The sequence below is a fragment of the Cyprinodon tularosa genome, unplaced genomic scaffold (genome assembly GCF_016077235.1).
Source record: "Cyprinodon tularosa strain WSP-4 unplaced genomic scaffold, ASM1607723v1 ctg30, whole genome shotgun sequence".
Lineage (NCBI taxonomy): Eukaryota > Metazoa > Chordata > Actinopteri > Cyprinodontiformes > Cyprinodontidae > Cyprinodon > Cyprinodon tularosa.
In genome coordinates this window covers 1,925,001-1,942,338 of record NW_024039008.1, presented here as the reverse complement: position 1 = coordinate 1,942,338, position 17,338 = coordinate 1,925,001, and the positions used below count along the sequence as shown (strand labels likewise).

At 38.2% G+C, this 17,338-nt stretch overlaps 1 protein-coding gene across 1 annotated transcript in view; it reads left to right on the top strand.

The window, feature by feature from the left end:
- gmds (GDP-mannose 4,6-dehydratase) overlaps positions 1-17,338 on the top strand; it is a 253,457-nt gene that overhangs the window by 20,040 nt on the left and 216,079 nt on the right. The window contains exons 2-4 of the mRNA XM_038291751.1: positions 3,901-3,945; positions 6,197-6,284; positions 6,642-6,751. Coding sequence (XP_038147679.1) covers positions 3,901-3,945; positions 6,197-6,284; positions 6,642-6,751 — 243 coding nt within the window. The remainder of the gene's footprint in view (positions 1-3,900; positions 3,946-6,196; positions 6,285-6,641; positions 6,752-17,338) is intronic.

Sequence of the window (17,338 nt, the reverse complement as noted above, 5' to 3'; positions counted from 1 at the left end):
CAAATATTCTTTTTTCTTAGTCTTGATCTTCTAATGTCAGTAGGAAAATATAATGTAAGTATTAACAATGTAAGCTTTATAGAAACTGACAAAATGCACATAAAGGAGGCCTGTTAAAAAAAAAAAAAAACTACTGAAAAATTGTCCTCATATATAATATTTTAGAAATATTTGCCAAAAATAAGAAAAACACATAAAGCTACCCTAAAACCTAGAACATCACTCAGTGTAAAATGCTGCAATCATAGACTGTAATTTATGTTGTACTATTTATTTATCTTGATATACTGTATATATATATTGTTTATTCTTAATTCTTAAATTTCCTCCTTGTTTGCACCTTCTTCTTTAATTACTATGCCAATATGTGACCAGTGAATTTCTCCGCTATGAGATCAATAAAGCTCATCTCATCTTATCTAACTATTTATGTATTTGCTTACCTAGAGATTTGAATATATTTAGTTCATCATTAATGACTAAAAGTCTTAATATCCTTTCTGCTTCAGATAGTCTCCTGCTCTCTTTTTAATGGCTTAATGAAAGTTATATTTAGTTCTTTTTGAATCCCTGAAGTTCTTCCTCTCAATTAACCAGACTTTAAGTTGTAGAGCAACGATACCATTTTGTCACCCTCCTAAACGAGCCTTTTGGGAGTTTGTGGTGTGGCCACTGGTCAGACGGGTGACTCCATTACATATTTGTTGTGCGTCTGCCCCTGTGGCTTCCAACAAGCACGCAGCTCCACAAAACAGGAAACGGGGAGGTGAAGCCAGGGTCTATGGGATAATGTGGCCTCAAAGGACCTTGTTTAGAAGCAGGGCTGCAGCTCTTCGCGCTTGTTTTTGTTTCCGTTTTGTACTTGCATGGAACGTTTTGACCCTGGCAAAAGGACAGGAAAACATGACACTGACCGTAGCCTTAAAAGCTGTGTGGATGGATGAGGAGGTGCAGGTGCCCCTTTTGCTTTAAGCAGAAACAGTTTGGCCTTGGTGCCAACTGACTTTCATGGTGCTCAACCTGCAGATGCTGGAAATTATCCTAGAAATGCATGAGAGGAATGTTAGCCTGAAGGCACTTACTAAAATCTATTTTAACTCTGATCTACACTTCATCTGTTCTTTTCAAGTGGTCGTCTTTGCCTCACACCTTAGAGGATTGTACATTGGAACAATGTTTTAACTTTTAATTCAACCCTTTATATGCTTAAGAAACTAATGACTAGTATTTGCATATTATTTGCATAACTGTTACTGGAACACTGCAAACACAGAACAAGTTATCTTCCTTTTAAAGCAAATTTATAACGGACTCTTTGGAACCAGACCAACAGGATCAAGAATGACATTTTCTTCAGATATCGAAGCCTAAGATCTACATGAGCAACATGATTTATTTATGAATTCCTGTTGGGATAGTTTGGATAAACATTTTAAAATCCCAAATGGTTATGTGTCTTCTTATGTTTTGTTGAGGATGAGTTTGCAGCACAAAGAGAGGATGTTCGTTAAAGGAAACATAGCCACGCTTTAGGGAGAATCCTTTTCAGCATGATCAAATGGCATTTTTCACGCGCTAATATGATGTTTAGGTCGTCTCTTCATTCAAAACAGGATAGTTTGTATGATAGATGTCAGAAACCTTCCATTTAGTCATATATCCAAACAGGACCTGTTTCTCTTCGGTCAGTTCCTGAGCAGTTCATTTAAAGCTCGCCTTGCATGTAAAGCAGGGAATGGGGAAAAATGTGTGTGTTTGTCTATGTAGTTCAGGAAGGGTACCGAGGGATGAATGCCCTGACTTAGAGTCTTTCAGAGAGTGCAGTCGGAAAGTTTGAGCAAGAGAAAAGGCGCAGGCTAACACGGCTGAGGGAAATTAGACCCAGTGACGACGCTGCCTACAGACAGGAGCTGCAGATTCACGAAGACGTTGCATCCACTGATCCTATGATTCTCCTTATAACCAGAGATGGCAAAAGTACTCACTTTCCGTACTTGAGTAAAAGTACAGATACTTGTGTTAAAAAATACTCTGGTAAAAGTGGAAGTACTGATTAAACTTCTTTACTCAAGTAAAAGTAACAAAGTACAGGCTAAAGTATAGTATAAAAGTAAAAGTAGAAACCACTTTTTTCATGCCGTTGCCTACATTTTAAATGGATGTCTGCCAATAGGACTAGATCTCCGTTGTGTTCCTTTTCAATCATCTCGTCGTCCATGCTACTATGCTAACGCCACCGCCACCAAGCTGCAATGATTTGCCGTGAATGAATACCACCGAATCGGTCGATTCATCTTGTGGTGCTGCGTCAAATGCAACGTAGATTCCCATCCAATTAGATTGAATTTGGTATTGATGACGTGAAAAATAATAACGGTAACTCCATTGAAATGATTCAAAACTAAAGTAAGGAGCCAATTTTTTAAAATGTAAGGAGTAGAAAGTACAGATATTAGTGTAAAAATGTAAGGAGTAGAAGTAAAAAGTCGCCATAAAAATAAGTAGTAAAGTAAAGTAAAAATATCAGAAAAATCGACTTGAGTACAGTAACAAAGTTTTTGTACTTCGTTACTTCCCATCTCTGCTTATAACGTAAACTTGGGTTTCTACACAACGGAAGACATCAAGATATTTTTATGTCCATTTAATTCAAGTTTATTTCTAAATGCCTGATATTAGATTAATTTAAAGGTAGTTTATTTTTTTGCGAGGACCCTTGCCTTTAAAGTGATTTACACCTTTGCATAACTATCACTGCTTTGCAACAGCAGCCAAAATATAGATATATATTTTCTATTTACACCTATTCTACCTATCACTTATTTATTTTTTATTTTTTTTATATGTTATATATTTTAGGGGTTTAAATTATAATTTTTTTTATTAAATGAGAAAATATTTTAGTAAGCGCTCATCCAGGAGGAGCATATCCTGAAGTCAGTGACTCGATGCAATCAATTGTTTTTCCTTGACAGAAACTTTTAACCAATCTGACTGTATTGTATCTATAAAATGCCTTGAGCTGACATGTGTTGTAAATTGGCGCTATATAAATAAACTAATTTGAATCTAAATAAATCATCTTTAATCTGCAAATGCTATTTTTTGAAGTGCATATTCAAAGAAGGTAGAAAACAACCATAAACAAGTGTTTATTTTGAAGCTAGATTATCTTCCACTTTTGTTATAATTGTTCATATTTCTATGATTCATTAGTCCCTTTTGGACAGTTAGGTGATAGAGATTTCAGCCCCTTGGTTGTACCAGTTAAGGTGGACACATCCAACCCGCTCAACTAAAGAAAAGCTGTTTAGCTGAAGGTGCATGCATGGATGCATGTATTTCTTAAAGGTTAAGTAGTACCATGTGTAAAGGGTTTGTTACACTCCCTTTACAAATTGTATTTCTTGAATATATTTATATAAATGTTAAAGCTGTCAAAAGAACTGCAACCAAACTGGACATTCCTGATGTTGCTGCTATTTTTAAATATCCATTACTGTAAAAATGTCCATAGCTGTATATTGGTTATTTATATATATATATTTATATATATTTATATCAGTATTTTATTGTTTGTCTTTTAACTCTTCACCATTATGTTATTCTTTACATTTTCCTGTTTTCCATATTTGTGTGACCATTTTTTTTAATTATCTTTTTGTTGCTGTAAACACCTATTCTATTCTATTCTATTTGAATCTATTCTATTCTATTCTATATTACATCCCACAATGTGGGATATGTCTCAAATTCTTTCACAGTGTCTCCACAAGTATTTGTTTTTTTTTACGCTTATGACCAGTTGAGGGAACTATTATAGTTAAAAGATAAAGGTTCTCTTCTGGGAGTGAAAATGAAATCTGCAGTTAATCTAAATGCTATTTCCTTTCTTTTCAGGATGGTTCCTACCTGGCTGAGTTCCTGCTTGCTAAAGGCTATGAGGTGAGAAGAACACAACACACTCTGCAGCCCTAAAAAGCAACTTGATGCTTTATCTTCAGACTCTCAGACGTGCTCGCAGGCACATAAAAAACAATTACAGATAGTGACGAAGGCCAACATCCACACAGCAGCATTCCCCCGATAAGCTGCATCCAGCCGCCGCTGTCTGTGGGAGCTCCGGGGGGAACCGTGACGTCATATGACAACCCACACAGACAGTGGGTCGCTCACACCTCGCCCTGATAAGACCTTCCTGCTGGATGAGCTTGTTCACCCCAGACCGAGCTGCTTACCCAGGGTCAAACTAATTATTATACATTCATAGCAGCGAGGTCACTAACGGGGAGAATCCTTTGTAGCATGATCAAATGGCATTTTTCACGTGCTACTATGATGTTTAGGTCGTCTCTTTATTGAAAACAGGATAGTTTGTATGGTAGATTTCAGAAACCTTCCATTTAGTCATATATACAAACATGACCTGTTTCTCTTCAGTCAGTTCCTTCTTTTAAATCTGCTGCCTGATGTATTTTATATGAGGTTGCTCAAAATACATTTATCTCCTAAACAATTTCTTCTGTTTTCGCCTTTTTAGACTTAAACAACCTATAATATTAGGCACAGATTACTTGAGTGTTAAAATTGTGTTTTAATTTATCAAATCAAACATCAGTTCAATTCACTTAAAGCCTTAGAAACCGCTTTGTAACTTATTGTTACACCGTCTCTCACCCTCTGAGACCTTTTAGCCTACTTCATGTTGTCAAAAAGGTTTTAAGTGTTAGGTTAAGAAAATGTAGGTTTTGTAAAAGAAGAACTTGAGTCTACACAGGAAAGAGATTCAAGCAACTTCTGCAGGAGCGGAAAGAAAAAGCCCAACCCAACTTCAAGCTTTCTTTCTCCGAATCCTCTCCTCCAGCCGTCTTTTATTAACAGAACATAACACATGGTTACAAAACAGTATTTGTTCTGACAGAACAATTGATCAGTTCATAAAGACAGGATTCTCCACCAGAATGACAAGGCAGGATGGTCTCCCGACTGAATCACAAGACACAGTGGAGCATCCCCTTGCACAAATGTTTCATAAGCATACATTAATTTTATAATCATCATTGAATAAACCTAACACTAAGTAAGCAATTTTATGATTCTACTGTTCTGGAAGTAATTGGTTTGGATAGCTTTTCTTGATAAATGAAACATATGACATATTAATTTACAGCTATAAGCTGTGCTGACCATTTCAAAATGGGTTATGAGTGAAAACAAAATGAGTCGCATAAAGATTCTGGATCTTCAAGAACTATAGACCTGCATATCAACCATCCTTTGAGTCTTGTGCCCCATCTGCTGCCTAAGGTAGGGACAGCAGACAGGAAGTGGAAGAAGTCCTGGTTTGGCAATAAAGTGGAGTGCAGAGGCATGCAGGAAGAGCAGAGTGAATAAAGGAAGTGAGGTCAGGCCACAGTGTCCTCCCACTAATGGACTCACTGGAGCAAATCCTGTTATCTTCCCTGAGCAGACCTTCCTCTTTAAGCCCCCACAGAATGTGGAGTAAAGATCCCAGATCAGCCAGCGAGCTACAGTACACTTATATTGGTGTTGAAAAGTACTTAAAGAGACAGAAAACTCTCAGAAACAAGAACCTATGATGAATGAAGTAAACAAGCTGATTATTTTCCACCAGAAGTAAATAAGATGCCGTTTTCTTTTTAGAAACACCTCTATATGAGTAAAATTTCCAAAGAGATGAAGGATTGTGTTTCCTGATCAGTGTAAGAAAAGTCGAGAAGAAATGCATTTTGATGGAAGGTGATAACCTTTGGGGAAGTTTAAAGGACGTTTCTGTGTTTTTCTCAGGTTAAAATTGACTCTTAAATATCTTATTTCTTAGGTTTTACAATTAGTCAGAAAACCTTGAGATGCTGCTGAGGTTTATTATTTTTGCATACAGAAAATGTAATTAACATGTTGGGTTTAACATCACCGTAGTAAATTAGTTTATGGACATTTATTTAAGTAGAAATATAAAGTTTTCCACCCATTGTTTGATTGCAGATGTGTTTGTGATGTACATTTTAAATTCAAACCTTGTTAAAAAACAGAGGTGGATTTATTTATTTATTTTTTTAACTCCTAAGGTCAAAAAGGATTACAAATGTAACGTGTCAAAATGTAAAGGTAACACAAATGTTCAATAAAAAATAAAAAAAGATGATGAGAAATACTCCGTCTTGATTTCCCGCAGGTCCATGGTATTTTGCGGCGTTCCAGCTCCTTCAACACGGGTCGCATCGAGCATCTTTACCAAAACCCACAGACGCATACAGAGGGCAGTAAGTATCCTGCTGGGTATTTGATTTATTTTTTATTCTTAAAGAGGTTTTGTGCTTTCTCAGATTAATTAGATGGTGATTTGAAAACTTGAGAACTTCTGAGTTCCCATCTGCAAACCCCTCAGCAGCAATTTATAGAAAACTGTTTAAAACAAAATGCAATTTTATCCAAATTGAAACAGAATAAACAAAACTGTGATCAGATCTGTTCGGTGCAGATTTGACTACTTTTAGTTTTAAGCAACCTTTTAATCTTGATTATGAATCATTTTAAAACATTAAGAAAGAGACATTTGTAAACTAGAAAAAAACATTTCCATTTAGGTTTATCCTTATCCTTAAACTTCTCTTTCAAAGACATGAAGCTGCACTATGGCGACCTGACTGACAGCACCTGTCTGGTGAAGATCATCAACGAGGTGAAGCCCACAGAGATCTACAACCTGGGTGCTCAGAGCCACGTTAAGGTAGGCTGATCTCCAAACAATCCTTCCTCTCATTCTGGTTCACCTTTATAACGAAATGAACCGACTGTTTGGCCTTTTCATGGTGAACCTTCTCTCTGAACCTTCTTCCTTATCCCTGGAATTTCCTTGGTAATGTTTGTTAAAAGGGAAACGAGTAACAAAAGGTTGTTGATGTATCACTGATATTGTGTTTTGGAAAAGTGCTGTAATAAAAGTCAATTTGGAAAATATTCAGAAGAATTCAGCAGCTGGTAGTTTGCCACTATCATTATGTGAATGTGTGTGTGAATGGGTGAATGACTGAATGCAGTTTAAAGTGTTTTGGTCAAGTCCTCTGACTTGAAAAATAGCTATATAAGCACAGGCCATTTATCACTTACCAATTCCTGGAGCACCTCTGCATTTTGAATGTGCCCTGAATGGGAAGACATGTCAATAAAATAGTTTTATAGTTAACCGTAGCCTAGTAAACTAGCCCCACCCACCAGCGGCCAAAATAATTTTTTCCTGCGAGTTTGGTCTAGCCTCGATCAATGCCCCCCAGATGTGTTTTGAATTTTTGGAACGCAAAGCGGGCGGAGTTTTGAGGGCGTGACAACAAAGCTGCATGACGCTGGAGAAAGCACAACAAGGAAGATGGCAACAACTATTGAACAGTTCTCGTTTGACTCAACTTTGGAATCAGTTTTGGAAGGATTAGACTTGGGCTTTTCGTTGAAACATAAGCAGGAAGAGGCTCTACGCTCATTTTTAAGAAGGACGTATTCGCCTTTTTACCGACAGGCTGTTTGTTTACACTCCCCCACCAGCTTTCTGTCACGCTTCCTACATCACAGTCAGTTGCGCTCATTGGTCAGAGCGTTGGCCGATACGCACAGACATGGTTTGAAAGACAACGGGTTGTTCTCATCAACAACCTTCCGATGTCTCATTCATCGGGGCCAGACTAAATAACACATTTAACTCAAATTTAGTGTGATTTATCAGGCTAAGTTAAGCGTGCTCTTTGAGCTGTCTTGGTCTTTTCAAAGTCAACCACTGATGGCTGCTATGTCTGACTGATCTGCACATATATACAGCAGTAGTACAGTAGATAAAGGGCTGTCACACAACTAGCAATTCTTAGCAGCCCACCTGGCTCTAATGGTGGGCTTCTATACTCCACACCTAGGCGCCTCTGGATGCGTCTCTTGGAGACTCGTAGCTGTGAGCTCAGAACAGCAGAGGTTTGACTTCAGCTCTCATGCTTTTGTTGGATATTCTGTTTTATCCTGTGAAGGTTTGTTGGACCAGATGACTTCAGACCTTCAGGGGCTATGCATCGTTTAGATTTTTTTAAACGACGATCTCGCAGCTCTTGTGGTTTTTATTTAAAGTAGCTAGAGAGAAAATGGCAAGAAGGGACAATGTGTCACTTTGAAAACAGTTTTATATAAACTCTGTAAAAAACATCTTGAACTTTTCATTAAACATCTCTATCATAGGTGGTTAATGATAGAGCAGCTGGGTGGGTTTCCCACATACTGCGTCTTTAACGCAGCCCTTTGGATTTGATTTCTGTCTTATAAACCATTGCAGCAGGAAGATGAACGATCTATTTGTTTTTGTCATTTTTTGTTAATGATCTAATTAAACTTGTTGCATTTAAAGGTAAAATGGAGGGAGATGACCAGCCAAAGCCATTTTAAATGCAGAAGTTAACCTTATTTTATTCATTTTCATCAACTGTGGGGAATGGACACCTGAAATGAAGAAAGCAGAGAAGGCTGTTGGGTCAGGAGGCAATGTCTGTGCCTCAGGATCCCTTTCCTGTAAGAATCATGGCGATCCCAGAGGTTCTGTGTGAACAACGTCTGTCGCTCTGTGATCTAATCCACAAGTCTCTCACAAAACTGAGCTTTATTCAACTTTTTGAAGTAGTCAGCGGCTGAATCGGACCATTCATAAAAACCAAAGAGCTGCATTTCGTGTAACGCAAACATGAAAGTTGGAGTACAATCAGATCTTTAATAAAGATTTGCCCTCAGTCTAAATTTGGAGGCAGAATTTTGTAAACCTCAGTTTAACTGGAAGACCTGCTGACAAATTTCTCACTTGTGGCGTCATTGCACTTTACTGGTTTAGGGTTTCTCAAGAAAATGAAGATGAATATATACAAAACTACTGGTGCCTGACTTTAAAATGCACTTTACTGTCTGTGTTTTAGCTGAGTGATTGCCAGTGTCAGCTGAATAGAATTACACTGGTTTAGTATTTGTATAGACTTAAAGGCAGGAGTGTTTATAGATGTAGTTATTGTACTGTTTGGAAGCTGTTGGCATTGGAAAATGGTTAAACGATCCCTAGATTTTCATTTTGATTAGTTAGTTCCAAATATAACCTTTTTTTTTTTTTTCCTAAGTCATAGGGAAGTCATGTTTAAATTTTAAATCATTCTGGCTTAAACATGTATATAGATGTACTCTTTATCAGACCATATTGTCCCAAAAGCTAGAAAATTTCTAAAATCCTGTCTTATAATCTGTGTTGTTTTTGTTCATTAGTTATACATCAGCTTGTACACCTAAATTCGGCCAATCATATCAACGGTCATCTGTCAATCACATTTTTTAGGTAATATGATCTTGATTCATATGTCGCAGCTAATATACGCAACGGTTGAAATAAGAATAATTTACTTTACCATTGAGTTAAGTCCCAGTGTTCACGGGGATGGGCGTCTGTGTCTTCAGCAGGCTAGAAGTAAGTAAAGATTACTTAAATTAAGTGTATTTACCCTTAATTTGAGTGGGTAAGTAAGAGGATTTGCCAATGGAATGAGTATTTTTACCTTTGAAATAATATAATTAGATAAAATGCACTTCAAATAAGACAATGCAATTATTTTTTATTATGTTAAATGTAAATTGTCTTGTTCCATTGGCAAAGTGTCTCACTTACCTCCTTAATCCAAGAAAAATTGCGCTTATATTAAGAAAAAGTGACTTATAAAGATTAAAATCTTTTGCAGTGCAGAACTGGCAGCGTTGCGAGGCAAGGGCTCAAACATGTACGGCTGTAAGCCTTCTAAACCAAATGAAGCTTCTGCCGCCCTGGCGTCCTCTTCCGCAACTTTGTCCCCGCTTTCCTCCTCTAAATAAAAACTGTATGACGGAGGAGACTCATCCACGACCTCTGATAAAAAACTCTCCTCCTCTTGCATATTTCCGCTGTCCATAGCGTTCCTTGACAGTGTCGTTGCTTAGTCACCAATTTAGTGCTACTTGGTCCCAATGGAATTTCCCATAGGGAACCTACAGTACTAGCGGGCTGTTCAGTGGGGCAGTGGGTATCACTGCTGCCTTGCAGCAATAAGGTTCTGGGTTCGTTTCCCCGGCCTGGGGTCTTTCTGCATGGAGTTTGCATGTTCTCCCTGAGCATGCGTGGGTTCTCTCCGGGTACTCCGGCTTCCTCCCACAGTCCAAAAACATGACAGTAGGTTAATTGACTTCTCTAAATTCTCCTTAGGTGTGAATGTGTGCGTGAATGGTTGTTTGTCCCATTTGTCTCTGTGTTGCCCTGCGATTGCCTGGCGACCTGTCCAGGTTGTACCCCGCCTCTCGCCCATTGACTGCTGGAGATAGGCACCAGCGCCCCTTGCGACCCCACTTGGGACAAGCGTGTCAGATAATGGAAGGATGGAACCTACTAGCACTAAGTTGCTAACTGGTTAGCAAGATGCTTCCGAGACTCCGGCCACAACCAAACTTGCTTGCGAACCTTCCAGCAGAACAATCTGGTCATAATGCTGTTAGTTTTTTGGTTAATGTTTCATTCTGCTGGGCGAAATCCGCACCATTTCCTCCCTTGCTGCTTTCTTTTGGCCGGGTGGAGGTTGAGCCGTCAGTGGAAGCTTCATAAAACTCATAGATGTACAGACATGCATGGTCGGCACAACTTTTAAAGGTGAGGCTGGAGAACGACGCAGAGATGATGTACGACAACACACCATGTTATGTAGAAATACCTTTAGTTCTTTACCTTAAGATTTTCTGTTTCTCTCGATTGATAATAATTAGTTATTTCTCAGTATTCCTTTAAATAAGGAAAAAACAAGAGTGGAAACTGAAATAATTTCTCTAAAGTAGCTCCTTTAAGAGTTCTACTCACCTGGGCTCAATTATGTACAACTTTCTATTCCTGGTTAATGCAAAGTGTAAGTCCAAGATTTTTTATACTTTCAAGATGTTAACTGAAGATAATTAATAAAAATAAAAGAACAGGAATATTAATTGACTTGGAAAAACAAGGATTATAGAACAGAAAAAGCAAGCAGGAAGAGAACAGATGACTCCGCTCACCACATCCTTTGCGGTAAAAGGCCGCCACTTTTCTTCCACCTCCCACTTGGAAGAACGTCTACGGGCCACACACAGAAAAAGGCCTCTAATCCCCATACCTTTACAACTTTTTGGTGTTTATTTTCTGCTGCACACCAATAAACCCAGCTCCAGATGAGTTTTTATCAAGTGCTGCCAAATCGGAACAGCTGAACCTTCATGCAGCATTGGGAATTTGCAGTTTCCAGTTTGTTCCACTACAGAGGAAAAGATCAGTCAGAGGAGCCACTCAGCATCTCTCTGTCTCATTCATTCCCACCAGTGCTCCTCCTGCCTCCCTCTTAAAGGGAATCCCTTATGAGTCTTTTGAGCTCGGGACGCTTTGCTGGTTTGACGTGGGGTGTGTGGGTGCTGGTTTCCGCTAAAGAAGGTCGTTATCAACAACAGAGTAAAGGCTATTTTCTAATTTTGCATGGGTGGATGTGAAAAGGGAATAGATGAACCAACTCTGAAGAAAAGTCATAGACAACCAGCTGTAGTATCCTTCAAGTTAAACAGACACGTCTTTGTGTGTTGTTTTTTTTTTTTGACTCTGAAATAAAAAAGTTTGATGTTCCCCATATTTCCCCATTTATGAATATGTATATGTTCAAATGTTTATATAAAGAGGACAGCGCACTATTTTCTTTTCTGTGAGCTTAACTCTTCTTCGGTTATAGTTTCAATGTCCGCAATAATTCACAATACATTTAAGTTTACTAGAAACTCTAAGGGACACTTTAAACATCACTTCCTTTCACACATTTTCATTTCTTAGACATGTTGAATTTGTTCTCACATTTACCATTTAAATTAACATATTAGTATTTGTCTTTTGTTTTCCATTCTTTAAATGCTTGCCATTATATAGTTTTTTTTTATTTATTTTTTTTTGCTGTTTGTATTTAATTTCTTCTTATAAACTAACTTTGGATAGTGTCCGTTTCAAATTAAAATCGTTCACTTTTATCAGAAATATTTTTTCTGTTGGGATAATATACTGTTAATCCTGCAGCGAAGACAAACTGGCTTAACCACCGTGTTTGTTTTTGGTGGGTAGATTGTGGCAAGTGACTTTTTCATTGATATTTTAAAAATGTATTGTAAATAATAGAAAAAACTTACATTTTAAAATCCAGTTCATATATTAGGTTCCAGTTATATAGAAAATAATCAAATTAATCAGTCATATTCAGATCCTGTTACCTATGAGCCAGTTGTTGGCACCTGACAGATCTGTCTCCATCCATCCATCCATCCATCCATCCATCCATCCATCCATCCATCCATCCATCCATCCATCCATCCATCCATCCATCCATCCATCCATCCATCCATCCATCCATCCATCCATCCATCCATCCATCCATCCATCCATCCATCCATCCACACAACCAGCTGACCTTTGAAGCAGATGGTGCTGAAAGCTGAAGACAACATAACTTACATTCAGAGCAACAAACTAAACAACAAACTAAACTACAGTTTGCACAATTTCTCCAAAATTAGACGGTGCTTAGTCGTAGTCCCAGTTTTAGCTACGTTTTCAGATGGTAAGGTCGGCGTTAGGTGCAAATATCATGAAAGACAAGAACTTTCCTGCCTTTTATTAATATTTTAGGAAGATTTTATGAAAAACGTGTCTGGTATTTCTTCTGGCTCACTTCCAACATCTTGGTATCTACAAACTTTATTAGGTCTTGCAGCTTCAGTTGGTGTTGTTTTTGACAATATCCATCTATTATGTAGACCACTGTATACAAATGGTACTCTTTCTCAATTTCCTAGTATGTACTCTGTCTGCCCCTGGTCATTCCTGAAAAAATGAAAGCAATGCTGGTCACACATGTGGCTTTGCCATAATTCGTCAGTCAGAAAGTACAATATGAGAGCAAACTTCACCATATTATTAAAAGATAAAACCATTTGCTCTTAAAGTGGTTTAAACAAGCAGTCTATAAGACTTTCCTGGTATGAATGGGGCTCATTTACTCATTTAGCTGGAGGCGGAGAAGGACCAAAGAAGACAGATATTTAGATCATTAATACTTAATGCGGTAGGAAAAAAAACAAAGACAATGGTCACAGTTCAGGGCTGCCATAACTCCATCAATGGCTTCTTTAAGGAAAATGTCTCTGCAAGGTAGCTACAGAAGCTGCAGGAGTAATTTTTTATGTAAAAACAAAACAAAGTGCAAAAAGATGAAGGTAACGATATCTAAGACATAGTAAATGGTAAATGGCATGTACTTATATAGCGCCTTTATTCAAGTTAGGAGACCTGACCAAAGCGCTTTACACTACATTCATTCACCCATTCACACACACACTCACACACTGATGGTGGCAAGCTACATTGTAGCCACAGCTGCCCTGGGGCTCACTGACAGAAGCGAGGCTGCCGTACACTGGCGCCACCGGGCCCTCTGACCACCATCAGTAGACAATGCAGGTGAAGTGTCTTGCCCAAGGACACAACGACAATGAAAGTCGGAGTCGGGGCTTGAACCGTCAACCCTTCGATTACAGGGCAAACTCCTACATCCAACGCCACTGTCGATAGCTAGCTAGACTGGTTTTGCATTACGTTAAATGGAAAATAAGAAACGGTGTCAAATCTGAATAAAAAAATGTTTCCTGGAAAGACAGAATGGAAAATCTTGAATAAAAGAACAAGGTCTGGCTTCTTTGGAATTAAGGAAGAAATAATTAAAAAACATTGTCAGTTGCTCCTTCCAGGAAGGAGTATGTAGGAAAAAAATGGAGGGGAAACACAAAGTAGACTAGAGCTCAATTAGGGAACTATTTTCAGATGCACACATAATCATAGAAAATAAAATAAATCTGAAGACGCACAAAATCAAAGGCAGGCACTTATAAATAGGCCAATCCAATATGGCTGAAGAGTGTATGACAATGTAAACTTTTCAGATCAGTTGATATTGATAATTAATAAATAGCTTTTTGTTTTACCCATTTAAAATAAACACCAAAAAGCCAAAATCCTAAACCTAACCCTATTGAAACATCACCTTTAACCTTTAAAGATAGATCAGCCCTATCAGCAGGTCAGGTGTATCGTGATCTATATATAGATGGACTAAACAAAAACATTCAGTCATAAAAGACGCACATTTGCAGAGAACACATCTCAACAGATATGTCAAATTTCTGAAGACATTTCAAAATAATTTATTTTAAACTGAAAGATTAGATATATTTCCAGGTTTCTTTATGTCAACTGTTAAGACCTACATTATGAGCTTCATTTCTGTTAGCTGCGGTTTTGTTTCCTTTAGAGGCACTAAACATAATCCTATGTAGGTTGAGGGCGCAGGACACTGGGTTTAAACTTCTTAAAGGCTAAGGCTAAGTAGCCTGGTTATGCTTTTATGTGTTTTCAAATATTTCTCTTACTATAAAGTGTGCAAATAAGGAGCTGAGGCAAAATAAAACAGTCACCATAACAGTTAAAGTATTTATGAATCTGATTAGGATAAGAGCAAGGTATTCTTGAAATTGCACCCCTGAAATATGCATGAAGAACATCCTAAAAAGGGGAAGTGCTCACGGTAATCTGTTGTGCACCTGAAGGTTCACCACAATTCTTTTGTGTTGTCCCAGTGAAGCGCTTCACAGGAAGGGCACGAACAAAACCCCTTAATGGCGCTTTCCGAACACAAGATGTCTCACCTGCAGCTGTCACAGCAGACACCAGCAGACTCTTTGAATTATTAACACTCAATGACATGAGCTGAAGAGCGGGGTGGCGGACGAGCACAACTCAAAATATTTGTAAGATTTAAGGGGGACAAACTTCTTTATCTACTTTATCCAACATGATTCCGATTTTCAGGTTTGTAAAGTATCAAACTATTTAGAACCCTATCATCCTGTTATCTACTTTAAGAGCTCTTTCTTTCAGTAAGCCTTTGGTCTCCCCCCCATCCGGGTTTGGAGAGGCTCTCTAGGGCAGGAGCTTGAACTGGGGGAGTGTTTAACACACGTTTCTCCACAAAGCTGTGTTGTTTGCTCTCTTTGTTGTGTTCTTAGCATGTCATGGCTCTTCTGTCAGCAGTTTACTCTTGGTATAACAACCTGTGCTTATGCTGCCTTCAGTTCCGTTGCCCACATTTAATTATGTTTGTCAGCAATTTAATTCAATTCAGTTTATTTGTATAGCGCCATTTCACAACATGTCATCTCAAGCCACTATACAGTTCACCAGATCATACAGTCAAATTGACTGAAAGTTTTCTATCTAAGGAAAACCAGTTGGTTGCATCAACTCATTGACTTTAATGTAATCCCTCACACTAAGCATGCTTGTAGCGACAGTGGAGAGGAAAAATTCCCTTTTAACAGGATGAAACCTCCAGCAGAACCAGGCTCAGTGTGAGCGGCCATCTGCTGAGGCCGACTGGGGCCCTAATAATTTTGGCACTTCAGTATTATTATGCTAAACTAACACATTCATTTTGTTATGATGGATTTGTATAATATGTTATGTTACATGATTTATAGACTTCATTGACTTCATAATGACCATGCAATGTGATGTGCTTAAAGTAATCTCCTTATGCTATGAAACAGCAAGTGTGTGTCAAAGTGATGAATTTATCTTTATTTTAAAAGTCCCCCTGAAAATGAGAATATCATCTTTGTTTGATTCTGTGGCGCATGTATTGTTTACATTTAGACCAGTCTAAATAGGGAGTACAACTTTAAAATTTAACCAGATCATACAGTCAAATTGATTTAAAGTTTTCTGTCTAAGGATAACCAGCTGATTGCATCGACTCGTTGACTCGAAGGCAATCCCTCACACTAAGCATGCTTGTAGCAACACTGGAGAGGAAAAACTCCCTTTTAACAGGAAGAAACCTCCAGCAGAACCAGGCTCAGCGTGAGTGGCCATCTGCCGAGGCCGACTGGGGTTCAAGGAGACAGAAGCAGACATACAGAAAGCAACTGTAAAAGGCGGCCCCGTCCAGGAAACACACAGCCAGCAGACTAGCTCCCATGTCATAGGATGAAGAGAGCACATCCAGCCAGTCACAGTCAGAGAAACAGGACTACACTGGAAAACAGGCCGATCTCCACAGGATATGACAATGTCCAAAACTGAACTATTCTTGCTTCCTTGAGGTTGAAAACTTACTTTGTAAATATCTTTTTTTGTTGGAAAGATGGCAGATAATTTGTCTTTCCTAGTTTTGTGCGAATTTAAATATCCATCCATCCATCCATCCATCCATCCATCCATCCATCCATCCATCCATCCATCCATCCATCCATCCATCCATCCATCCATCCATCCATCCATCCATCCATCCATCCATCCATCCATCCATCCATCCATCCATCCATCCATCCATCCATCCATCCATCCATCCATGGGGTCCAGAGGGCTGCTGGTGTCTATCTCCAGCTGTCAATGGGCGAGAGGCTGGGTCCACACCTAGACAGTTTGCCAGGCAACACAGAGACAAACAGGAAAAACAACCATTCATGCACAAACTCACACCTAAGAAGAAATTAAGAAAGAAAATAATTTCAGAATTTCAGATTTTAGCCATGGGTTTTACGAACTTACTTTCTTTTTATTAAATAAGATACAACTTAGACATGTTTTATTTTTTATCTATTTAAAAATAATATTTGAAAGCATGAAACGGATTATGAGGTTAATTCTGTAACAGAGCAGAATCAAATGTAAAAGAATAGAAATAAATGGGAGGAATTTAATTACATTGAATTGGATAGGTTGGAACTCTGTCGACAAAGGCTCAGTGGTTTTGAAGTGAACCCTGAAAGAAATGGAATTAGACAGAAGTGGGATTTATTTAGATAGAAAAAGAAAGTAACTGAATAGATTCAAATGAGTTGGAATGAATTCAGTGGAAAAAGAAAAAAATAAATGGACTCAATCAATAATCAGTAATTCGATTGAAATAAATTAAATAGGACTGAATTTAAAAGATTGGAATTGAATGACATTTTATGGAATGTCTGATGTATATTTAATCACATCTTTTTTAAAGTAGTCAGACCTACATATAAGGCATACATGTTTGGCTTCGATGGACTTAAGAGTGAACTTTAGCGTAATAAAAGAGTCTGCTTTGCCAAAGGAAACAGGTCTGCTCAGAGAATGTTTGTGGTTGTGTTTTGTGGGTCAGATACATCGCTCCACTCATGAGTCAGACCTTTTTCTGTTTTCCTAAGA